This window comes from Rhincodon typus, chromosome 7 (assembly GCF_021869965.1).
Source record: "Rhincodon typus isolate 14 chromosome 7, sRhiTyp1.1, whole genome shotgun sequence".
Lineage (NCBI taxonomy): Eukaryota > Metazoa > Chordata > Chondrichthyes > Orectolobiformes > Rhincodontidae > Rhincodon > Rhincodon typus.
Genome location: NC_063338.1, coordinates 64550181 through 64574173, shown reverse-complemented (window position 1 = coordinate 64574173; position 23993 = coordinate 64550181). Strand labels below are relative to the sequence as shown.

At 42.4% G+C, this 23993-nt stretch overlaps 1 protein-coding gene across 1 annotated transcript in view; it reads right to left on the bottom strand.

The window, feature by feature from the left end:
* Positions 1–6028: 6028 nt before the first annotated feature.
* Positions 6029–23993, bottom strand: part of LOC125483526 (40S ribosomal protein S27-like) — a 72761-nt gene continuing 54796 nt past the window's right edge. The window contains exon 2 of the mRNA XM_048599234.1: positions 6029–6315. Coding sequence (XP_048455191.1) covers positions 6029–6315 — 287 coding nt within the window. The remainder of the gene's footprint in view (positions 6316–23993) is intronic.

Genomic DNA, 23993 nt, shown 5'->3' with positions numbered 1-23993 from the left:
TTGTCGTGATTACCTTCAATTGAGATATTTATCAACTGATTTTATATGATGATCACTGGTCTCAAATATTTGGATGAAGTGTTGGCATGGGGCTGATAAATTTCTAGAATTGAGTTGTATATGCGAACAAGGAGAGTTAAAATGCTATTTATGGATAATGCACATTAGGGGGGCAAAGGCAAGCTACAGGACATAAAGTAAATATTGTAGAAAGACAGACCAGTTAGAAGAATAAACAATTAATTCACAGATGAAACCAAAGTGGCAGCAACATGAACATAAAACTGGCTAAAAAATAAGAAATGGGTATTCACTTTTGATGAGGCTAGAGAGAATTATAAAATAGCAGTCCTTAGTGTTCAGCATCAGAATAGTTATATTTGAGAGGTATATTTCATATACAAAATATGTCAATGTAAAATATAAGTCAACAATAAAAAAGCTTAGCAATTGACTTCAGGAGGACACATATGTTGTCAAATTGAGTAGACATGTGGCAGAAGAAATTTGCTGCTGAGAAATGTGATTACATGATTCACTTAGATAGGGAGAATGAGGAGATGGAATATAAACTACTAAATTCTCTAATTTTTAACAAAGATACTGGAATAGAGAAATCTGAGAGTGTATGTACAAAAGTCTTTGGTGGCAGGACAAATATAAGGCATTTCAAATCTGGGGCTTCATGAATAGACAAATAGATCCTGTTATTATTGAGAGAGTTGGTTATGTGGAACAATCCCTCTTCCGTACCTACACTGGCCCTAAACCCCACCTCTTCCTCCGTTACATTGATGACTGTATCGGCGTCGCCTCGTGCTCCCACGAGGAGCTCGAAGAGTTCATCCACTTCACCAACACCTTCCACCCCAACCTTAAGTTCACCTGGACTATCTCTAATACCTCTCTCACCTTCCTGGACCTCTCTGTCTCCATCTCGGGCAACCACCTAGAAACTGATATCCATTTCAAATCCACTGACTCCCACAGCTACCTAGAATACACCTCCTCCCACCCACCTTCCTGCAAAAACGCCATCCCCTATTCCCAATTCCTTCACCTCCGCCGCGTCTGCTCCCAGGATGAGGCATTCCACTCCCGTACATCTCAGATGTCCTCGTTTTTCAAGGACCGCAACTTCCCCCCATCAGTGGTCGAGAACGCCCTCCACCATGTCTCCCACATTTCCCGCAACTCATCCCTCACACCCCGTCCCCACAAAAACAATCAAAAAAGAATCCCCCTCGTCCTCACATACCACCCCACCAACCTCCAGATCCAACGCATCATCCTCCAACACTTCCGCCATCTGCAATCCGACCCCACCACCAAAGACATTTTTCCCTCCCCATCCTTATCTGCTTTCCGGAGGGACCACTCTCTCTGTGACTCCCTTGTCCGCTCCACACTCCCCTCCAGCCCCACCACACCCGGCACTTTTCCCTGCAACCGCAGGAAGTGCTACACCTGCCCCCATTCCTCCTCCCTCACCCCCATCCCAGGCCCCAAGAAGACTTTCCACATCAAGCAGATGTTCACCTGCACATCTGCCAATGTGGTATACTGCATCCGCTGTACCCGTTGTGGCCTCCTCCACATCGGGGAAACCAAGCGGAGGCTTGGGGACCGCTTTGCAGAACACCTACGCTCAGTTCGCAATAAACAACTGCACCTCCCAGTCGCAAAACATTTCAACTCCCCCTCCCATTCCTCAGACGACATGTCCATCCTGGGCCTCCTGCAGTGCCACAACAATGCCACCCGAAGGTTGCAGGAACAGCAAATCATATTCCGTTTGGGAACCCTGCAGACCAATGGTATCAATGTGGATTTCACAAGCTTCAAAATCTCCCCTCCCCCTCCCGCATCCCAAAACCAGCCCAGCTTGTCCCCACCTCCCTAACCTGTTCTTCCTCCCTCCTATCCCCTCCTCCCACCTCAAGCCCCACCCCCATCTCCTACCTACTAACCTCATCCCGCCCCCTTGACCTGTCCGTCCTCCCTGGACTGACCTATCTCCTCCCTACCTCCCCACCTACGCTCACCTTTACTGGCTCCATCCCTGCCTCTTTGATCTGTCTGTTTCCTCTCCACCTATCTTCTCCTCTATCCATCTTCCATCCGCCTCCCCCTCTCTCCCTATTTATTTCAGAACCCCCTTCCCCTCCCCCATTTCTGATGAAGGGTCTAGGCCCGAAACGTCAGCCTCTCTGCTCCTATGATGCTGCTTGGCCTGCTGTGTTCATCCAGCTCTACACCTTGTTATCTCTGTTATTATTGAAGCTATATGTTCTTCACATTTGGGAGTAAGAGATAAGGTATGGAATTCCTAAATGTCCTTGGCTCCTATAATTTCTTGGGTTTCCCATCCTGACGGCCTGTACCAGAAGGAGCTGTGTTCTATCATTATAAAGTACTGGTTAGGAACAGGTTACAGTGTTGCGTTCAGTTCTGGATGTGGTACTGAAGAACCAATGTCAATATGAATGAGCAAATAAATTGTACACTGATTTGTTTGGGAAAAGATTTGAATTCCATTAGGAAAGAGCAAGAGACTGCAATGAATTGGATTACTCTTTCAAAGAGTTGGTTTAGGCATAATGTGTTGATGGCCTCCTTCCAGTGGTGATCATTCTCAGATGCTATCATGCTTTGATTTCAATTTGATGTAGAAACTTGAAAATAATGTAGTTTGGGGGCATGAATGGGTTGTGGTTGGGGAAGGGGGTAGATTATCTTTATCAATCTGAAATTTTCAAAGTTTCCTCTATTAAATAGGACTCATATACTACATCCATCTATATATTTCAAAGAGATTACGGTCAGGCTGCTTGCACTTCCAAAAACCATCCTCAAGTAAGTCCAGGGAGGGGAGGTAAAATGGGACAATGCCTCTTCCTCTCCTTGCAATACAATCTCTGATAGGACTTTGAAAACAAATGAAAGACCTCTTGCTTACATATAAGATAGTTAATACTTTATTGAAAACCATCAGGAATTCCTGAAACCTCTATTAATATTGTATTCTAGCATGAAATGTTGGCTCAAATGTTGATCCACATGGCACCTGTTTCACACCACTGAATGGATTTGATATGATCCAATTTCAATCCGAACTATTTTTGAATTTGAAGAGATATAGGCCTTACTTAATTACATTCAGTGTAGGTTAGCAAATTAGGAAAATATTTCTCTTACATTCATTTTCACAGATACTAATGCAACATTAGAGTATAAGCACCCAACTGTTTGATCCATGTGGACATTAGCAACATGTAGAGGCAATTTTGGGAATAGTTCAGACAATTCATCGTCGGGAATAACGATTCTTTCTGGGTGGAGAAGAAAATCATGGTTTTTTTTTCAAGTGGAAGTCACCCGTGTAGAGGAGCTGGAAAGAGCAGATAACACTTTAGTAAATGTAGCTAAGCAAAGAAAGTAGTTTAAAGTGCTGTTCTGGGCAGAAAAAAACAGATGCAGAGACAAGTAATATAAATATCAACGAAGAAAATATGTATTGAGTTGAAAATGCACTTCTAGGGAATGAAGTGGATGCAATGAAAATTAATGACTGGAGTCACATCACAAATATGTACCTGTTAGTGGAAGCTAGGCATGAAATGAAACTAAAAAATGTAAAGTTTTACAAAGATAGATTTGTAAAACTAGGCAATGGGTAGCAGTACTTGTGGATGAGAATATAGCAGCTGTCAAGGAGATGGAAGCAAAATAAAGAGGCCAGCTGGGATGTTCTTCAAATCTAAAAAAAGAAATGTGAAGCTCTGGTGAATATTTTAGGAGCTCCATAAATAATGTAACAGCAACAGAGGGCTGCAGGCTCGTAATTGTTATCCTGATTATTAAAATAGACTTGGATACAAATTTGCAATTTACAGATATGTCATGAGGAAAATAGTTGAAAACATTATACAAGATGTTATCGAATCTCATCAAAGAACATAGATGCTGTAAGGATTACTCAGTATGGAGTTAAAGGCAATGAACCATGCCTCATTGACCTGCTGGAATTGTTTGCAAAGGTAACTGAACTTGAGGGAAAAGCAGAACCAATGGATAACTATAGATCAGTGTGTTTTCTACAGATTTTAGTTCCAATTATATTGTCAATATGATATATTTTGTGGATTCTGCGTAGACTTGCTGATCACACTGTTAGCATTGATTGATAATAACTTCAAATCACTTAACATTTTTGAAACCAAAGATGTAATTTAAAAATATAGTAGCTAAAATCAGGAGGTAAACCTGAATGACAGTGCTGCATTTTTGGTTCGGTTAGATTTTCTCTCAGCATCTGCAATGATTGTTGAGTTCACAAGGGGTTTTAATTGGGGAGTGTCATATATAACCACATGATTGTATAAACTGAGTTGCCCCAGTCTGTCTGGATAATCTGACTTTGAGCAGTCCTGACTTTCACTCTATTTCCCAAACACATTTTTTTTCTATTTGACACGTATCTGTACTGGGAATACTTGGCTAGATGTGCAAATGAGTCAAGCATGAAATTTAGGTGCATTCAGTTCTCTCGAGCTGTTGCAAAGCACAATGAATAATTACACAAGTATTTATAAAAGACGCAGAATTAGCTTTAAAAATATGGGAGTGTAAGTCTAATCAATTCTTGCTTGATGTAAACTACAAAGAAACAATTATAATTTAATTGGGATTAGATTCAAAAATTAATCTCTCTTATTGATGTCATAATTTGTTTCTTTGTATATTTTAGACTCTGTGGCCTTAAAAAGAACTGGCCAATTTAGCAGTACGGTAAGATGTTGGCCCTTTCGCAATGATGAAATTCAATCCTGCAAGAAGCTGAAAAGTTAATTCTGGTCCTGCCATGGCTGATTTTCTCCCAGGCTGTATTTTACAAGGGCCAGACAACAGTTGGAGGGCCAGCAACTATGACACCTCACTGGGGTAGGATTGGGATAGAAATAAAGCCCCACTTCCCTCTGAGTTGTCACAAAAGTTAAACATTTGCAAAAGGTATGCAGAATTTCACAATTTATCCAACTTTCAGTCCAGTTTGACAGAAAGCACAGACCAAGTTTCTATTCTTCTACGCTTTCTATTTATTACAAGTAAATTGAATCTAATTACAGGTAAACAATTATGAATGATCAGGATATCTTTATTAATTAGATCCCCAACCCCATTATAAACTCTCCTTTACACACATACAGACAGATAACAAGAGAAAATGGGCTGTTATGGGCAAAGGGAAGAATTAGAAAGGCAGTTCAGAGAATCCCGTTCACCAGGTTTACTGATCTGACTCTTGAGTGGATCAGAATGTTACTTCTTGATCGTTTTCTCTCGATGCTTTCATTTATTTGCAGGAGGCATGAGGTGATTGGTTCACACAACTTACTGATTTAATTCAGTTTTGCGGTACACCACGAGAAATATGTCAATTCGTAGATATATTGCATTGCTTGTATTCTATTAATTATTTTATATAGTGGTGGCATAGCTTAGGCAATATAGCTGGTTGATTCTTATTGTGTTTTTTCAACAGTGCCGAAACATCATTATTCACTCAACAGCTTCATCCAGCTAAAATGCAGCGGTAAACACAAAGGTTATAGAACTTTTCCTTAACAATAGTGAAATAACAGCACAGAAGCTGGTGTCCCATCACCAAGTCACCCTGTATTGACTGGTGCACAGTACATTGACTATGGCCAGCCAGTTCAGAGTCTGTTGCCTGAACCAAGGAGATTCTCATCTCCTGGTTATTTTTTTTGATGTTACAACATTTTATTTGACAATTCTAACAAATAACTCGATATCAGCGGAAGTTCCAAAATGTTTACATGAACCAGATGGGTAAGGCTATGGGACAGTGATGACACCAACCCCACCAGCCTCCCCCCACCAAGCTACTCTTCCTTCATCCTGCCAACCAGGTCTCAGGGAAGTGAATCAATATCCCTTAGCCAGTTTCCCGATGTCCAGCAGTGCAGGTAGTCTCACCCATCCCGAGATGCCAACTCTCATTTTAGTGCTGCTTTCTTCTGAAGGAAAAGCCTTCTGTTAGCCTGGCCTTTCCTGGCTGGCAAAGTACAGTGGAGCGTCTGACACATAACACAACAATCTGTACATGGCTGAACGCTACAGTGATTTTGTAAAAACCGGGACATTTGACATCCATGAAGTAAGAGTTAGGGATTTGCACCAAACGTTTCTTCTTGTGTTTCCTCTTCTCCTCCTTGGGAGACAGATTGGCTAAGTTAACATCCCCAATCGATGACCTTATAGCCAATGAGGTCAACCTGGTTCCAATCACTACAAATAGATAAGTACATTTTATTAGTTAAGTACTGTTTTGCTGGTTATCCTCTTCCCTTGATATACTTATAGAATATCTTGGGATTCACTCTAATTTTACTCACCAGTGCTTTCTCATGCCCCCTCTTTGCCTCCTGTTGATTTGTTCCCTTTGCACCTGTTGAAAGCTCTATTTTCTTTCTTATTCAGTTCTGAATATTCATAGACATTCATGGTTCTAAATGACTTATTGCTTTTACATTTCATCCTAATGGGAACATGTTGGGTCTGTATCTCGTCAATTCTATTTTGAATGCCCCCACTGCTCTGCAGTAAATTTATCTAGTAGTAACTATTTCCCCCCAGTTTACTTGGCCAGATCCTGCTTTATTTTAATAAAACCTGCCTTCTGTCAATCCAAAACCCTTTTTTGCAGGTATTTTTTGTCAGATATTCTCTTTCCTTTTCCATAACTTAAAATATACAGTGTTGTGGTTCCTATCTGAAAATGCTCCCACACTGCCACTTCAAACACAAATCCAGTTTTATTCCCCAGAATTAGGACCAATACTACAGCCTTCCTTGTTGGAACATCTGCATGTTGATATAAAGTAAGCTCACATGAATACATTTCAAGAAGTCTGTCCCTTCCAAAACTTTTACATTATGATTATCCCAATTAACCTTGGGGAAATCAAAATCCTCTACTATAATTGCCCCTTTTTTCACACATCTCAGTGACTTGTCTATATATCTGCTCTCCCATTATCCATTGTTTGAGGGTCCATAACACACTCCCAATAGTGTGACTGCCCTTGTTTTATTCCTAAGCTCGACACACAAAGACTCAAATGAAGACCCTTCCAAGATATTATCCATGATGTGGAGGTGCTGGTTTTGGACTGGGATGGACAAGGTCAGCAATCACACAATACAAGGTTATAGTCCAACCGATATATTTGAAAACGCAAGCTTTCGGAGCCTCAGTCCTCCTTCAGGTGTTAGTGAGAGAGGTAGTATCAGACACAGAATTTATAAGTAAAAGATCAAAGGTTTACACCATTGATGAGGATGTACTAAACAAAGCTAAGATGCTGTTAAATCTTTATTCAGTTAGAAGTTGTTAATTGATTAATATGTATATGTAAATCCCCGAATTCCTTTCAAGCCATGGTCCTGAGAGATCAGAAGGTTTCATCAACGTAAAGAAGAGGTGACATTTTAGGTCAGACAATGCATGTTAGGTGTGAGGCCTTGTTTAGAATCTGTTTATGTTTTAGTTTGGAGTCACACTGGTTTAATTTCTAAAGTAGGAATTTATAAAATGTCACATTGACTGACGGTCTATAAATTGTGTGCTTTTTGAACAAAATAAAACGTATCTGCAAATACGAATTCATCCCATAGATTCATGTGTGTGTCGTTTAAAACATAAACAGATTCTAAACAAGGCCTCACACCTGACATGCATTGTCTGAGCTAAAATGTCACCTCTTCTTTACTCTGATGAAATCTTTAGTTCTCGTCAGGACCGTGACTTGAAAGGAATTCGGGGATTTACATATACATATTAATCAATTAAAACCTTCCAACTGATTAAATATTTAATACTATCTTAGGTTTGTTTAGTACATCCTCATTAATGGTGTGAACCTTTGATCTTTTACTTATAAATTCTGTGTTTGATACTACCTCTCTCACTGACATCTGAAGAAGGACTAAGGCTCCAAAAGCATGTGTTTTCAAATAAGCCTGTTGGACTATAACCTGGCGTCGTGTGATTTCTGAAGATATCATCCCTCCTGACTGCAGTCGCTTACTCCTTCATTAGTGATGCGCTACTATCTCCTCTCTGTACACTCCCCTGTCCTGCCTGAAGATCCTATAGCCAGAATGTTGACTTGCTAGTCCGGCCCCTCCCACAGCCACAGCTGTGATGGCAACAACATCGCAGTTCCATTTGTCGATCCACATCCTTAACTCACCTAGTGAGAAGTTTCAACCGTAATTGATGTTTCTTTTTTTAAGATGTTTAGCCTTCTCCCTTCCCTAGTGTGGCATGGTCAATGGTGAGAGAAGTGGAAAAATATTACGAGAATGAAAATAAGAATCATGGCAATGAGAAATACCTTTCCAATATTTCTCCATAAACTTTAAATAATGACTTCAGAATCTCACTGATGCAGGACATCTACCTTATCTCCATTCATTTGCATCTCATTAAAACTTAATTTGTCTTGTCCAGATGCTACTTCCAATTCTCCTTTCCTTTCCTGAAAAACTAGGTGGGACAAATTCCTCATGTGCAAATCAGAGCATTCACCTGAAAGCTGCAGTTTATGGATTGCTATTCTCAGTGACAACCAATATTGTCTTCACCACAGTGCCCCTGCGAGCTGTAAGTGAAGACAGTTTTAATATGGAAGGACAAAATGTGGCAGCACAGGCTTGGAAGGCCGAAGGGCCTGTTCCTGTGCTGTATTTTTCTTTGATCTTTGAGCTCCATGGTCACCATTTTTCTGAACCCTTTGTCTATTCAACTGCAGCGGCAAATCTTTTTTCAAGGACTGCAACTTCCCCTCCACAGTGGTCGAAAACGCCCTCGACCGCATCTCTCGTGTTTCCTGCAACTCACCCCTCACACCCCCTCCCTGCAATAACAACAAAAACAGAATCCCCCTCATCCTCACGTACCACCCCACCAACCTCCAGATTCAACGCATCATCCTCCAACACTTCCGCCACCTGCAATCTGACCCCACTACCAAGGACATTTTTCCCTCCCCACCCTTATCTGCCTTCCGGAGGGACTGCTCTCGCCGTGACTTCCTTGTGTTCATCCAGCTCTACACCTTGTTATCCAACATTATCATGCCTGCCTTTGATTTAACACACACCACCTCAGCTCTTCAACACTTTGATTTGGAACTCAGTGACACTTGCAATTTGCATGCCTCTGCCAGGTCAATATGCACACAGACACACACATGCATTGCATGCAAAAAAAAATAAAGAACAATGAGCAAAGAACAATACAGCACAGGAACAGATCCTTCGGCCCTCCAAGCCTGCACAGACACATTTTGCCCTTCCATACTAAAACTGTCTTCACTTACAGGTTCCCCATCCCTCTATTCCCTTTCTATTCGTGTATTCATCCAGGGGTTTCTTGAATTTTGGAGATAGTAGGAACTGCCGATGCTGGAGAATCTGAGATAACAAGGTGTAGAGCTGGATGAACACAGCAGGCCAAGCAGCATCAGAGGAGCAGGAAAGCTGACATTTCGGGTCTGGACCCTTCTTCAGAAATGGGGAAGGGGAAGTGGACTCTGAAGTAAATAGAGAGGGGGAGGGAGGCAGATGAAAAGAGGATAAAGGAGCAGATAGGTGGAGAGGAGCCGGACAGGTCAAGGAGGCGGGGATGGAGCCAGTAAAGGCGAGTGTAGGCGGGGAGTTAGGATGGAGGTTGGTCAGTCAAGGGAAGATGGACAGGTCAAGGAGGCGGGGATGGGGTTGGTAGGTAGGAGGTGGGGTTGGGGGTTGGTCAGTGAGGTGGGAGGAGCGGATAGGTGGGAGAAAAGACGGACAGGTCAAGGAGGTGGGGACGAGCTGGGCTGATTTTGGGATGGGGTCGAGGGTGGGGAGATTTTGAAGCTTGTGAAGCTCACATTGAGACCATTGGGCTGCAGGGTTCCCCTGCAAAATATGAGGTGCTGTTCCTGTAGTCTTCGGGTGGCATCGTTGTAGCACTGGAGGAAGCCCAGGATGGACATGTCGCCCAAGGAGTGGGAGGGGGAGTTGAAGTGGTTCGCGACTGGGAGGTCCAGTCATTTGTCACGAACCAAGCATAGGTGTTCCACAAAGTGGTCTCCAAGCCTCCACTTGGTTTCCCCGATGTAGAGGAGGCCACATCGGGAACAGTGGATACAATAGACCACATTAGCAGATGTGCAGGTGAACATCTGTTTAATGTGAAAGGTTTTCTTGGAGCCTGGGATGGAGTGAGGGGGGAGGGGTAGGGGCAGGTGTAGCACTTCCTGCGGTTACAGTGAAAAGTGTCAGGGGTGGTGGGGCTGGCGGGGAGTCTGGAGCGGACAAAGGAGTCATGGAGAGAGCGGTCCTCCGGAATGTTGATATTGTGTCTGCTTCTACCACTTCCTCTGACAGTGTGTTCCAGGCACTGATCACCCTTTGTGTGAAAAATTTGCCTTTTACATCTCTTTTAAACTGTCTCCCCCACACCCTGGCACCTTGAACCTGTGTCCCCTTGTGGTTGACCCTTCCACCCTGTGAAAAAGCATCATACTTTCCACTCTAGCCATGCTATTCACAACCTTATAAACTTTTATCAGGTCACCTCTCAAACTCCTGTGTTCCAGTGAAAACAAATCCAGTCTATCTAAGATAACACGGTGTAGAGCTGGATGAACACAGCAGGCCAAGCAGCATCAGAGGAGCAAGAAAGCTGACGTCTCGGGTCGAGACTCTCCCACTGAAACCCTCTAAACCTCAGTGTATCCCTCTCCCACTGCAACCCTCTATCGGCAGTTCCTACTATCCCAGGCTATCTAACCTTTCTTCGTAGCTAAAATCCTCCATACTAGGTAACATCCTGGTAAACCATTTCTGTACTGTCTTCAAAACAACCACATCCATCTGGTAGTGTGGTAGCCAGAACTGTACGCAATGTTCCAAGTGTGGCCTAATTATAACTCCAAAAAGCTGCAGCATAACTTGCCTATCCTTATACTCAATAGCCCTTCTAATGAAGACAAGTATGCCACAGGCCTTTTTTACCATCTTATCTACCCGCGCTGCCACTGATCTGTGGAATTGCATACCCAGATCTCTCTGCATATTAATACTCCAAAGGGTTTTGCCATTTCCAGCTATACTTGACTTTCCAAAATACTTCACCTCACATTTGTTCAGATTAAACTCCATCTGCCATTTTTCTGCCCATGCCTCCAACTGATCTATATCCTGCTGTATCTTCTGACAATCTTCCTCACTGACCTCAATTCCATCAATCTTTATATCATCTGTAAACTTACTAATCAGACCAGCCACATTTTCCTCCAAATCATTTATGTAGACCACAAACAGCAGAGGTCCCAGTACTGATCCCTGTAGAACACCACTAGTCACAACCCTCCATTCTGAAAAACATCCTTCCGCTGCTACCCTCTGTCTCCTATGACTAACCAGTTCTGTATCCATCTCGCCAGCTCACCTCTGACAGCATGTGACTTCACCTTTTGTACCAGTCTGCCATGAAGGACCTTGTCAAAAGTTTTATTGAAGCCCATATAGACAACATCAACCGCTTTTCCCTCATCAATCATCTTTGTCACCTCACCGACACGGTGGCACAGTAGTTAGCACTGCTGCCTCACAGCGCCAGGGACCTGGGTTCGATTCCAGCCTTGGGCGACCGTCTGTGTGGAGTTTGCACATTCTCCCCGTGTCTGCGTGGGTTTCCTCCGGGTGCTCCGGTTTCCTCCCACAGTCCAAAGATGTGCAGGTTAGGTGGATTGGCCATGCTAAATTGCCCGTAGTGTTCAGGGAGGTAGAGGGTGTATATTAGGTGGGTCATAGGGGAATGGATCTGGGTGGGATGCTCTGAGGTTCGGTGTGGACTTGTTGGGCCGAAGGGCCTGTTTCCACACTGTAGGGATTCTAATTCAAAGAACTCAATCAAGTTCATGAGGCATGACATCCTCCACACAAAACCATGCTGTCTATTGCTAATAAGTCTGTTTGCTTCTAAATGCATATTGATCTTGTCCCTGAGAATTTTTCCAATAATTTCCCTACCACCAATGTGAGACTCACAGGCCTGTAATTTCATGGATCATCCCTGCTGCCCCATTAAACAATGGGACAACATTGGCTGTTCTCCAGTCCTCTGGGACCTCACCTGTGGCCAAAGAGGAGACAAAGATGTCTTGTCAGTGCTCCAACAATTTGTTCTCGGGCCTCCCTAAATATTCTGGGATAAATCCTCTCAGGACCCAGGAACTAATCTACCTTAATACTTTTTAAGATGCATACCATCTCTTCCTTTTTAACAACAACTTGGCTTAGAAATTCTGCACTCCCTTCCCTGAGATCATCCTCCACCAATTCCTGGTCTTTGGTGAATACCGACACAGAGTAATTGTTTAAGACCTCACCTACCGCTTCTGGCTCCACACATGGATTCCCTTCTTTGCCCATGAGTGGGCCAACCCTTTCCCTGGCTACCCTCTTGCTTTTTATATATGTATAAAAAGCCTTGAGATTCTCCTTAATCCTGTTTGCTAATGACTTTTCATGACCCCATTGCCATTATCCCTACCTAATATTATTGTAGTTTTCCTTCCCTACCCATGAGTATCTTAAAACTCATGGTATTATAGTTACTACTCCCAAAATGCTCCCCCATTGAAACTTCACTCACCTGGCTGGGCTCATTTCCCAAAACCAGGTCCAGTTAACCCCTTCTCTAGTTGGACTGTTTATGTACTGTGTCATAAAACTCTCCTGAACAGTCCTTATAAATTCTTCCCCATCTCAGCCCCGAGCACAAAGTGAATCCCAGTCAATATAGGAGAAGTTAAAATTACCCACCACAACAACTCTGCTGTTTGACATTTTTCCAAAATTCGTCTACGTATTGTCTCCTCTCTCTCCCACTGGTTGTTGCGAAGCATCTAGTATACCCCCAGCATTGTAATTTCACCTTTCCTATTCCTGAGTTCTACACATATTGCCTCACTACACAAGTCCTCTGATATATCCTCCATGAGTACAGCTGCGAGATACTCCTTTACCAGTAACACAACTCCCTCACGCCTTTTATATCCCCTTCTTTTACACCTGAATCATTTAAGTTCTGGGACATCCAGCTGCCAGTCCTGTCTCTCTTTTGGCCAAGTCTCCATAATCGCAATAATGTCATAGTTCCAAGTACTAACCAAAGCTCTGAGTTCATCTACCTTGCCTATTATACTTCTCGCATTCAAACACATGCATTCCAGACCACCCTGCCCTGCTCTTTTCAGCAGCGTTTCCCTGTCTGTTCTTGTTTTTAGTTATGTTTGCCTTGGCTTCTACCTCTCCCTCAATTTCTGCATCAACTGTCCTACTCCTCTGGTTCCCATACCCCTGCCACATTAATGTAAACCCTCCCCAACCATTCTACCTCGTACTTCCCCAAAGGATATCAGTCTCGGTCCTGCCCAGGTGTAACCTGTCCAGCTCTGAAACTTGAGCTTCCAGGAGCTGCAGCTGGAGGCAGTTCATGCACACATGCAGGTCCTGGGCACTGGAAACGTGCCTGGTTTCTGACATTGAGCAAGAGGAGCAGACTATGATTTGAAGCTCTCCTGCCATGTCTACCTCCTTTAACTTAATTAATCCTTTCAATGTCAAATGCTTTTAACACTAAATTGAAACTGCTGGTGTTCTCTGCTCCAGTAACAATTTCTTAAAACTTACCTGCTACTTACCAATAACAGTTTTCAGAAGCTGTTTGCGCTCATGCACCTTTACTTGCAGGATCTCTCGGTGCCGACTTTCCTCTCACAGTATTCTGTCTCCTCTCCGTTGAACCTTTCCTCTCCATTATTTTGGTTAGAGGAGGAAGGAGGGATGGAAAACTACAGTTATGTAGTATTTGAAACTGACTATTCCTTAACACCAAGTTCTTCCACAATGACCTTCACACCCTCGCTGACTGTAAACTCCACTCCCAGAAATTCTTTGTTTCAAAAATATATTTTATTCATGAAAAATCTCTTTGTATATATACATTGTCACAAAAACAGTTCGGTTCTGAACAAGTAAATAAACGAAACGTTGGACTTTGACTCTATCTGCAAAACCAAAAACCTCTCTAACACATACAATACTAATATTTACATATATTTGAAGCACTAGGAGGGCCCAATAACCGAACAGATCCCCATTTACTTTCTGCAGGAAGACCTCAGGCAGTGGTCTTTCCACATTGCACCTTGGCAGTAGCTGTCCCAAGCTTTAGTGTGTCCTTCAGCACGGAATCCTGAACCTTGGAATATGCCAGTCTGCAAAGCTCAGTCAAGGTCAACACCATGCTCTAGAAGACCAACAATTTTTGGGCAGACCAAAGAACATCTTTCACTGAGTTGATGGTCTTCCAACTGCGGTTGATGCTTGTCTTGGTGTGTGTCCCAGGGAACAGACTGTAGAGCACAGAGTCCTGTGTCACAGAGCTGCTCAGGACAAACCTCGATATAAACCACTGCATCTTCCTCCAGACTTTCTTTGTAATGACACATTCCAGAAGGAGATTTGTGATAGTCTCAAACCCCACCCCACCCTCTCCAATGCAGCCACGTCAAGGGCAGCATGTGGTGGCACAGACTGACCAGGCATACATAAAGGATCTGAAGGTAGTTCCCGTCTCACCATCAGCCAAGCGATGTCTTGGTGCTTGTTAGAAAGCCCTGGTGATGACTTTGACAGTCTGCTCGGGGAACCATGTGTCGGGATCCACTCTCTCTTTTTCCCTCAGGGTCTCGAGGACACTACGCGCTGACCACTTCCTGATGGATTGGCAGTCAAAGGTGCTTTCTTCTTTGCAAATTTCTCTACGAAGTACAGGTGATATGGAACAGTCCAACTACTTGGAGCATTCCGCAGCAGCGAGGCCAGTTCCATCCTTCACGACACGAGGGACAGGTAGAAGCTCAGTACGTAGTAACACTTGGTATTTGCGTACTGAAGTTCTTTGCACATCTTGATACAACAGCACACAAAGGTGGCCATTAGGATGTGGGCAACATTGGGTACGTTCTTCCCCCCTTTACGCAAAGTTTTGTACATGGAGTCCCTGCAGACCTAGTCTATCCTAGGCGTCCAGGTGAAATGCAAGATGGCTCGAGTGACTGTTTTGGGAGATGGGCCAGACCTGCACCATGTACAACAACAGACAGATTGTCTTTTGTTTTTAATTTCACAAGCATACCTTATTCATGAAATATCTCTTTGTCTACATACATTGTCGCAAAAGCAGTTTGGTTCTGTACTGTTGCATATCAAGTAAACAAACAAAACTTTGCACTTTGACTTTATCCAAAAAATCAAAGACCACTCTTACACTTATAGTACTAATATTTACATATTTTTGAAATGTCGGAGTGTCCAATAATGGAAAAGAACCTCATATACCTTCAGCAGGAGACCTCAGTCAGTGGTCTTTCCCCACTGCGCCTTGACTGCGGCTGCCCAAAGCTTTCGCGCGTCCCTCAGCTATTAGGCCTGGACCTTGGAATGTGCCAGTCTGCAGCACTCGGTCAGGGTCAATTCCTTGTTGTGGAAGAGCCATCACACCTGATGTCTCAGTACCCTCTGGTTGGATGCTCTTCCTCCTGCTTGTCACCAGGGATGGTCTTCCACGATGGTCTTCACACCCAAGCTGACTGCAAAGTCCCTCCCAGAATGCAAACAAGCGATGTCTCTGGTTAGGCAGTTACAAAGAATGCATTCAATGCTCTTATCTTGGCTTGTTAGCACTCGCTCACATTGCGCTCTGTGACTAGCATTCATTTTAGTATATAGGGAGAGGCAAGTTGCTTGTAATATTGGAAAGCATTGAACAGTCACCGAGGTGGACATGTTGCTGTGTAGCACATTTCAGCATGTGCCCACAGCGTTTACAGCAAACACATTGCATTTACTTCAAGCTAACGACCATGTGTGAAAGTCAAAAAGAAGCAATCTTTAGCAGAGAAAGGGGGGACTACAGACAGCCAGGGGGTATGTCACAGGCATTCAAGGGACTCATCCAGTTTCAATGCAGGGATTAGACCACTATCAGTCTTGTAGGTCAAGTGCAACCAGACTGGAGCTTACAGGTAGATCAGCAAAGATAATCCATGTGCTACATTGTACTCAGGAACAAATCTAGTTAGAAGCATGTGATCTCATAAACAACAAGGGGGATTAGAAAGCCCCAAGATTTTGTTTCTTTTAGGCCATGGCTACTCTGGCACCAACATGGGGAGAGTGTAGGGCTCACAATGACATGTGCATTCTCAAAGCCATGTGCTCTGGGAATAAAGTGGGACAATAATTGTTGTGCAAAGGGGGTTCATGGAAACTTGGGAATGCTGAATGGTTACAGGGACAGCAAAAAAAAGGGAAAAAGAAAGATGGGGATAATCTTTCATGTCAGACGAAGCCTGCAACTCCATCACAAGATCATGAAGGTGGAATCTTGACACTTCCAATCGAAAATCAACTGTTCAATAAATGTACAAAATGTTTGATATCTCATGCAAAATGTACAGAATTACTTTTTTTTCTCTTTGGGAGCAGAGTAAAACAAACGGAATGCTGGCGAAATTGTAATAATCATAATGTGGAGGTGCCGGTGTTGGATATCTGAAGAAGGAGTGAGACTCCGAAAGTTTGTGTCTTCAAATAAACCTGGTGCTGTGTGATTTTTGACCTTGTAATAATCATGATTGCATTGTTTGAGGCATGTCATCCATCTGGCTTCAATTTGCTCTTCATCGGCAAATCATTCAATATATGTCAAGGCCTCAAACAATCATGACATTTACGATGCGCACACTAATTACCTCGTTGTTATGTCAGCTAAGCAAATGTAATTAGAGAAATACGCATAAAAACATTACTTGAGATTTTCATATCAGAAACCCTTTCTACACCTCACACTGGAAAACAAAACCATGCAGCTGCTACATTCAGATACTGGATTGTAAGCAGACAAGGCAATGCAATCTATGATTTGCAAGGATATTTTACTTTTGGGACAGAGAGGCTATCATGCTGGCAGAGTTCTGCTCTCCCAATGTAACATGAAAACCTTAGTTTTGCAACATACATTTGGATAAGGTGACATAATAACTCAGTAGTCCGTATCAAATCATGACAATGGCCTGTTAAGAATCCTCTATGCCTACTTCATGATAACATGGTATGAAACTTCACTTTGATGGATGCAGTGGTTCAAGGGGTCCTTCAATAAAATTGCATTATCTTTCTGACATTCCTCCATTTATTAGCTCACACGTGTTGCATGAAAATCATTGCCGCAGGATTCCTTGTGGCTTTGGTGCATCTACAAAGTCAATGGAGAAGGAGACAGCAATTGCTACTTGATCAGCAAGTTCAGCAAGATCAGCACCTTCCATTGGGAGAAGCAGCAGGTGAAGATCTACAAAGGATGCAAGGGAGAATGATATTACCTTGTATCTACAGGCATTGTTGTCATTGTCTTTCTTTTTAGGTGCTGATTAAAGATGTTTCTGGCCATCACCACTGTCATCTACTGGAGCAGGACTTGTGCTAAGAAGGAATAGAAAGCAATCCCATCCTGGTGCCTGTCAAAGCCACAGCTGTCCTCATCTTTTCTGTTAGTTTCAAAGAGCAGCTGAGGACTATGCAGCATCTCCCAATCCTCAACCCAGATTTGAATCTGGAATGTAACTGATCCCATTTTCTTCAGATCACAGCAGCCCATATCCTACCCCAATGTCAAGGAGACTGCTGCAACTCAGGCGCTGGGATTCTCCACCATCACTGGCTTCCCCCTGGCATTATCAACTGTATTCACCTTATTTTAGGAATGCGCAATTACCAACTTGCAGAGTTCATTAAAAGAAAAAGCTTCCACTCCATCAATGTGTAAATTTTATCAACAATCGATTGAAGGTCTGCACTAGATATCCTGGTAGGTTCCATAACTCCTGTATACCTGACAACTCATAGCTCCCCACCTGTTTCCAAAGCCCTCAATGATGCCTACCTGGAGACAAGGCTACCCTTCCAAACATGGATCATGAAACCAATCCAAAACCCTCAGGTTGATGCAGAACAGAAATGCAATGCTGCCCATGCTTCTATGACAGCCATGGTGGAACAGACAATAGGCCTCTCCAAAGTGAGATTTCAAGGCCTCAACAACTCTGGAGGGGCCTTGCAGTATAACCCTGAAGTGGTGACCTGTATTGTTGTGTTATGCTGTGCCCTTCATAATTGGACCTGATAAAGGAGTATGCTGGATGCAGGTGAAACAAGGGATTGTCTATGAGCTTGACGGTAAGGATCTGAACACTGTGGAGGGCCATGCAAGAATGCAGGACAGAGTCATGAATCATCGACAATTAACTCCACTTTCCAGACAAATGAGCCATGTTTAGATATTGTCATTGTTTAAAATTCCTTTATTAAACAAGGAAGCAGCCCTTGCCTAGTGAAAACGATATGTTGGATTTTGCAGTTCTTGACTTTTTCTGGTGCTGAATAAAGGTCTTGTTATTCATGTTATGATAGTTATTTCTAATAAACCTGTCTGGACATGTAATGATACACCTCCAGGGCAGGTGAGACCTGAACCCAGAACGCCTTTCTCAAAGGTGGAGATACGACTACTCTGCCACACAACAGCATCTATCTATGCACTTGTAATCTTTCATGATCCTACTTTCAAGTTTCTATACATTACATGTATTATGAAGTGTTCGGGAAAAAGCAGGAGTGAATAAAAGGGTGAACTATCATCACACGACACACTGGCTAAGAGGCTCTTAATGCTTCTGTCAGCATATTATATTCGAATGCTGTAAAGTGAAATCTCCAGTAATAACCAGCTATTTGGAGAAAAGTCTTGAGGAATCCCCTTTTGACCCTTCCATTCTCAGTAATCTTTCCATATTTCAGAGTACACGAAGCTACTAAGTTCCCTGAAAATGCTTAAGCATCCTTTAGTGCAACATTGAATATGCAAAAGTGCAGCTTTTCTTGGCAGTCCACAGATCTATGAGGGACAGTGGATATGTAAGCTATCCATTGTACAGCTCCCAACCTTGAATGGCAGCACTTTTCTTACTGTGCAGAGATGAGCAGCATCATCACTGATTCTGTGCTTTCAGTCTTAAGGTGGGTGTATTTCAGGAATAATGTGTGCAGACCAAGCCCTAATACAATTTCTGCATATTATGTCTAGCATCAGTGTTGCCAACATTAAAGTACCGTGGCTGCAATCCTAAACTGCTCAGAAATAGAGGTGCAGCTTATGGTATCTGGCGATGTCTCTTCCTTGTATCCTTTGGTGTGGGGAATGCCTACATATGAGGAGGTTTGAAATTAAGTAAGTAAGAGTAATAAAATCTGTGCTGATTAAGAATGAATCACTCCTGATTTTAAAGGCCCAGCAGTGGAGCACAACGCAATTATGTTTATTGAGTTGGTTGACTATTGTTGTTTCCCAGGTTATGGTCTCCCACAGCCGGTCGAGAATCTTTTACTTGTTTGCTCACTCCCCTGCATGTCTTTTCTTTGTCAGCCCAGTTGCAGGCTAGTCTGTCCTGCAATGGGACACAGAGGGGTTGAGTATGCTGGTGAATGGACAACCAGTTTGTAGTGATGCATGAGCAGGAACGTTGGTGAGGTTTCCCCCAGTTTGTATGTAGGAAGCGTAGCGGGCAGTAAGTGTTGGTTGTTTGGGAGGATAACCTGTGCGCCAGCTATTGAGCAGACATGATACATACAATAACAAGAAGAACTGTAGTCCTAGAGCCTTGGTGAAAGATGTGGCAAACTTAGAATGAGAGGTGAGAAAATGGTGGCAGAGTGTAAAAGATGATTAACCTTTTTCCTGAGCTAATCAGTGACATTTTGATCTGGGATACAGCATTGTCTGATGACAGATCGTCCTTTGGCAGTCTGTAGTAGAAACAGTCTGTGTGCTGGCTTACTTGATTTCATGTACAAGTACCCGCAAGGCTCGTTGTGTTGCAGTTTTCTGTACTTTTTCTCGTTTAAATAATACGCTTCTTCAGTTTTCCCTTCCAAAATTAACAACTTGAGCTTTTCCTACATTATATTCCATTTGCCATCTTTTTGAGCACTTACTTAGCCTCTCAATATCTCTTTGTAAATTGTCTGTATCTCTCTCACAATTTACTTTTCCACATTTTTTGTGTCATCTTTATATTTGGCTACAGTGCATTCACTTCCTTCCTCCAAGTCATGAACATATATAGTAAACAGTTACGGTCCCAGTACTAATCTTCATGGAATACCACTGATTACAGGTCACTAACCTGCAAAAGAAACATTTATCCCCACTCATTGTTTCCTGCCCATTAGCCAATTCTTTATTCACACCGATATACTATCTCCAACACTATGGTCTCTTATCCTATGACTTAATCATTTGTTATTTGCTTTGTTGAATGCTTTCTGAAAGTCCAAATGCAATCTATCTGCTGGTTCCGACCTGGTTGAGACATCCTTGAAAAACACTAATATTTCTCTTTCATGAAGTCACGCTGACTCTGCTTGATTAGATTATGATCTTCTAAACATGCTGCTATTGCTTCATTAATAATTGATTCCAACAATAGATTTTTGGCTAATCAGCCTTCAGTTGCAGTTTTCTGCCTTCCTCCCTTTTTGAATTGGGGTGTCACATTGGCAGTTTTCCAATACTCTGACAGTTCTCCAGAAACCAAAGATTTTTGGAGAATTACAACCAATACATCACTATCTTTGAAGCTACTTTTGTTAATAGGACCAGGGAACTTATTTATCTTTAACCCAATTTGTTGATCTTGTTAGTTTCATGTGAGCAGAAAACAATTAAGTTAAAAGTCGACTGCAGTAGCTAACAGGAAAATATCTAGGAAATCTGAATGCTTTATTCATTAGTAGGACCAAAGTGGACATGTATACGTGGAACCACAGGAGATGGGTGAGGTACTCAATGAATATTTCTCCTCTGTGTTTATCGTGGAGAAAGACATGAAGACTTGGGAAAGTTAGTGGTGATATCTTGAAGACAGTCCATATCACATTAGAGGACATGTTGGAAATATTAGAATGAATGAAGGTGGATAATTCTCCTGGTCCTGATCAGATATTTCCAAGAAACCTGCAAGAGGTGGGAGAAGAAATTGCAGGGGTCCTGAATGATTTTTTGCATTATTGTTAGCCACATGTAAAGTCCTGGAAGATGGGAGGGGAGCGAATCTTTTGCTCTTATTTAAGAAGGGCTGCAAAGAAAGACTTGGGAATTATAGACCAGTAAGCTTAACAGCTGTGGTAGATAAGTTACTTGAGAAGATTCTGAAGGATAAGGTACACATGCATTTGGAAAGACAGGGTTTGATTAGGAGTAGTCAACATGGCTTTGTGCTTGGGACATCATGCCTCACAAATGTGCTAGAGTTCTTTGATGAAGTGACCAGGAAGGTTGATGAGGGCAGGGCGGTAGACATAGTCAATACAGATTTCAGAAAGGCCTTTGATAAGGTTCCACGTGGTAGGCTGCTCTGGAAGGTTAGATCACATGGAATCCTGGAAAATTGGATACACAATTGGCTTGGTGGTAGGAAACAGAAAGTAATAGTGGAAGGATGCTTGTCAGACTGGAGGCGTGTGACTCGTGTTGTGCCTCAGGGGTTGGTGTTGGGCCCGTTGCTGTTTGTTATTTATATCAATGATTTGGATGAGAATGTACACAGCATGATTAGTAAGTTTGCAGATGACACGAAAATAGGTGGTTTTGTGGACAGTGAGGAAGGTTATCAAAATTGCAGCAGGATCTTGATCACTGGGGAAGTGAGCCGAGAAATGGCAAATGGATTTTAATATAATTAAGTGTGAGGTGTTGCATTTTGGAAATACAAATCAAAGTAGGAGTTACATAGTGGACCATAGGGCCTTAGGAGTGTAGTGGAACAGAGGGGCCTTGGAGTTCAGGTGCACGGTTCTCTGAAAATGGAGTCACAAGTAGACAGGGCAGTGAAGAAGGCTTTTGGCACACTGGCCTTCATCAGTCAGGCATTGAATATAGAAGTTGGGAAGTTATGTTGCAGTTGTACGGAATGTTGGTGAGGCCACACTTGGAGTATTGTGTTCAGTTTTGGTCACCTTGCTATGTGAAGGATGTTATTAAACTGGAAAGAGTGCAGAAGAAATTTACATGGAAGTTGCCAGAACTCAAGGGACTGAGTTATAGGGAGAGGTTGGACAAGCTGGGACTTTTTTCTTCAGGCCTTAGGAGACTATGGGGGGGAATCTTATAGAAGTGTATAAGGCCATGAATGCCATGGATAGGGTGAATGTACTCAGTCTTTTTTCCAGGGTTGGGGAATAGAGGACTAAAGGGCATCAGTTTAAGGTAAGAAGGGAAAGAATACATGGGAACCTGAGGGGCAACTTTTTTACACAGAGGATGGTATGCATATGGAATGAGCTGCCAGTGGAAGTGGTTGAGGTGAGTACATTAACCACATTTAAATGACATTTGGACAAATACATGGATAGGAAATGTTTAGACGGATATGGGCCAAGTGCAGGAAAACAGGGTTAGCGTGGATGGACAGTTTGATCGGCCTGGACCCATTTGGGCCAGAGGGCCTATCTCAGTGCTGTAGGACTCTTTGACTTTGTAGCAGTTGTTGCCTTTACAATGTGGGTGAAACATTTCTGCAAAAGCATGACTAAATACCTCCAATTAACGTAAACGTGGTATAGTTTTAACATTCTGGTTTGAATGAACATTGTATAAGATTACATCAGCCTACTTGTTATTATCAGCTACTGCTTTTGATCAAAATGTGAACAAAAAAAAATCACTCATGGGTGTGGGCATCATTGGCTGGGCCTGAATTATGTTGCCCACCTCACGTTGCCCTTGAGAGATAACCCAAATTATTATAGGTTCTTAAGAATGTCAACTTAACTTTTCAGATTTACAGTTTATGTCAACAAGGCAAAGCTTTTCTGACTTAAAAGATTACTTCATAGTATTTTCTGTAAATTTCATGGTTTGGTTGTATTCATCAAGCATGGAACATGCAAATTGTTCCCTTTTTACATACAGGACATGTGTTATTGTATCACCTCCTGTTTTAACTCAAAAAACGAAAAAGCAATTGTTGATCTAGGACAGTGCATTGGAAGATGAGTTGTCAAGTCATGATCCATCTTATATATGTAAAATAGTACAACTGGAATCTGTAAGATGGTTAATGGCTTCAAGTAATTTTGTCATTGCTTTCAAAGTCTTTCTGTATTTGATACCAATCAGAAGAAGAACACAAATCTTTAATGCATTGACCCACTCTGTGTAAGGACCCACGTAATGTTCCAATCACGCAAATCCTCAAAGAATCATCATGAGCAGAATACATTAACATACACTAATACATAGTGGGAAGAAAGTGTCCTTTTGAAAAATGAATTCTCATGATGTAATGGCTCTTAGTGGTAGTGGTAACATAGTTGAGAGCTGAAACTGCAAGCAACCTATCCTTACTTCATTATATTATGCCATCTGTTCATTTATGTTCTACATAAATTAAAAACTACCACAGGCCCATTACTTTTACACCCACACAGATCAATACAAATACATCTGCCTTTGCCCATACAAGGATGTTGTTTGTGTTGTCCACTTCTTCACAGATGTTTTCTATTTATTATACGATGAAGGATTAAACACAGAAGTACAAAGCAATTTAAATGAAATCAATTCAGTCTTTCATTGAATCAGAGATAGTAGGAACTGCAGATGCTGGAGAATCCGAGACAACAAGGTGCAGAGCTGGATGAACACAACAGGCCAAGCAGCATCATAGGAGCAGAAAGGCTGACGTTTCGGGCCTAGACCCTTCATCAGAAATCTGATGAAG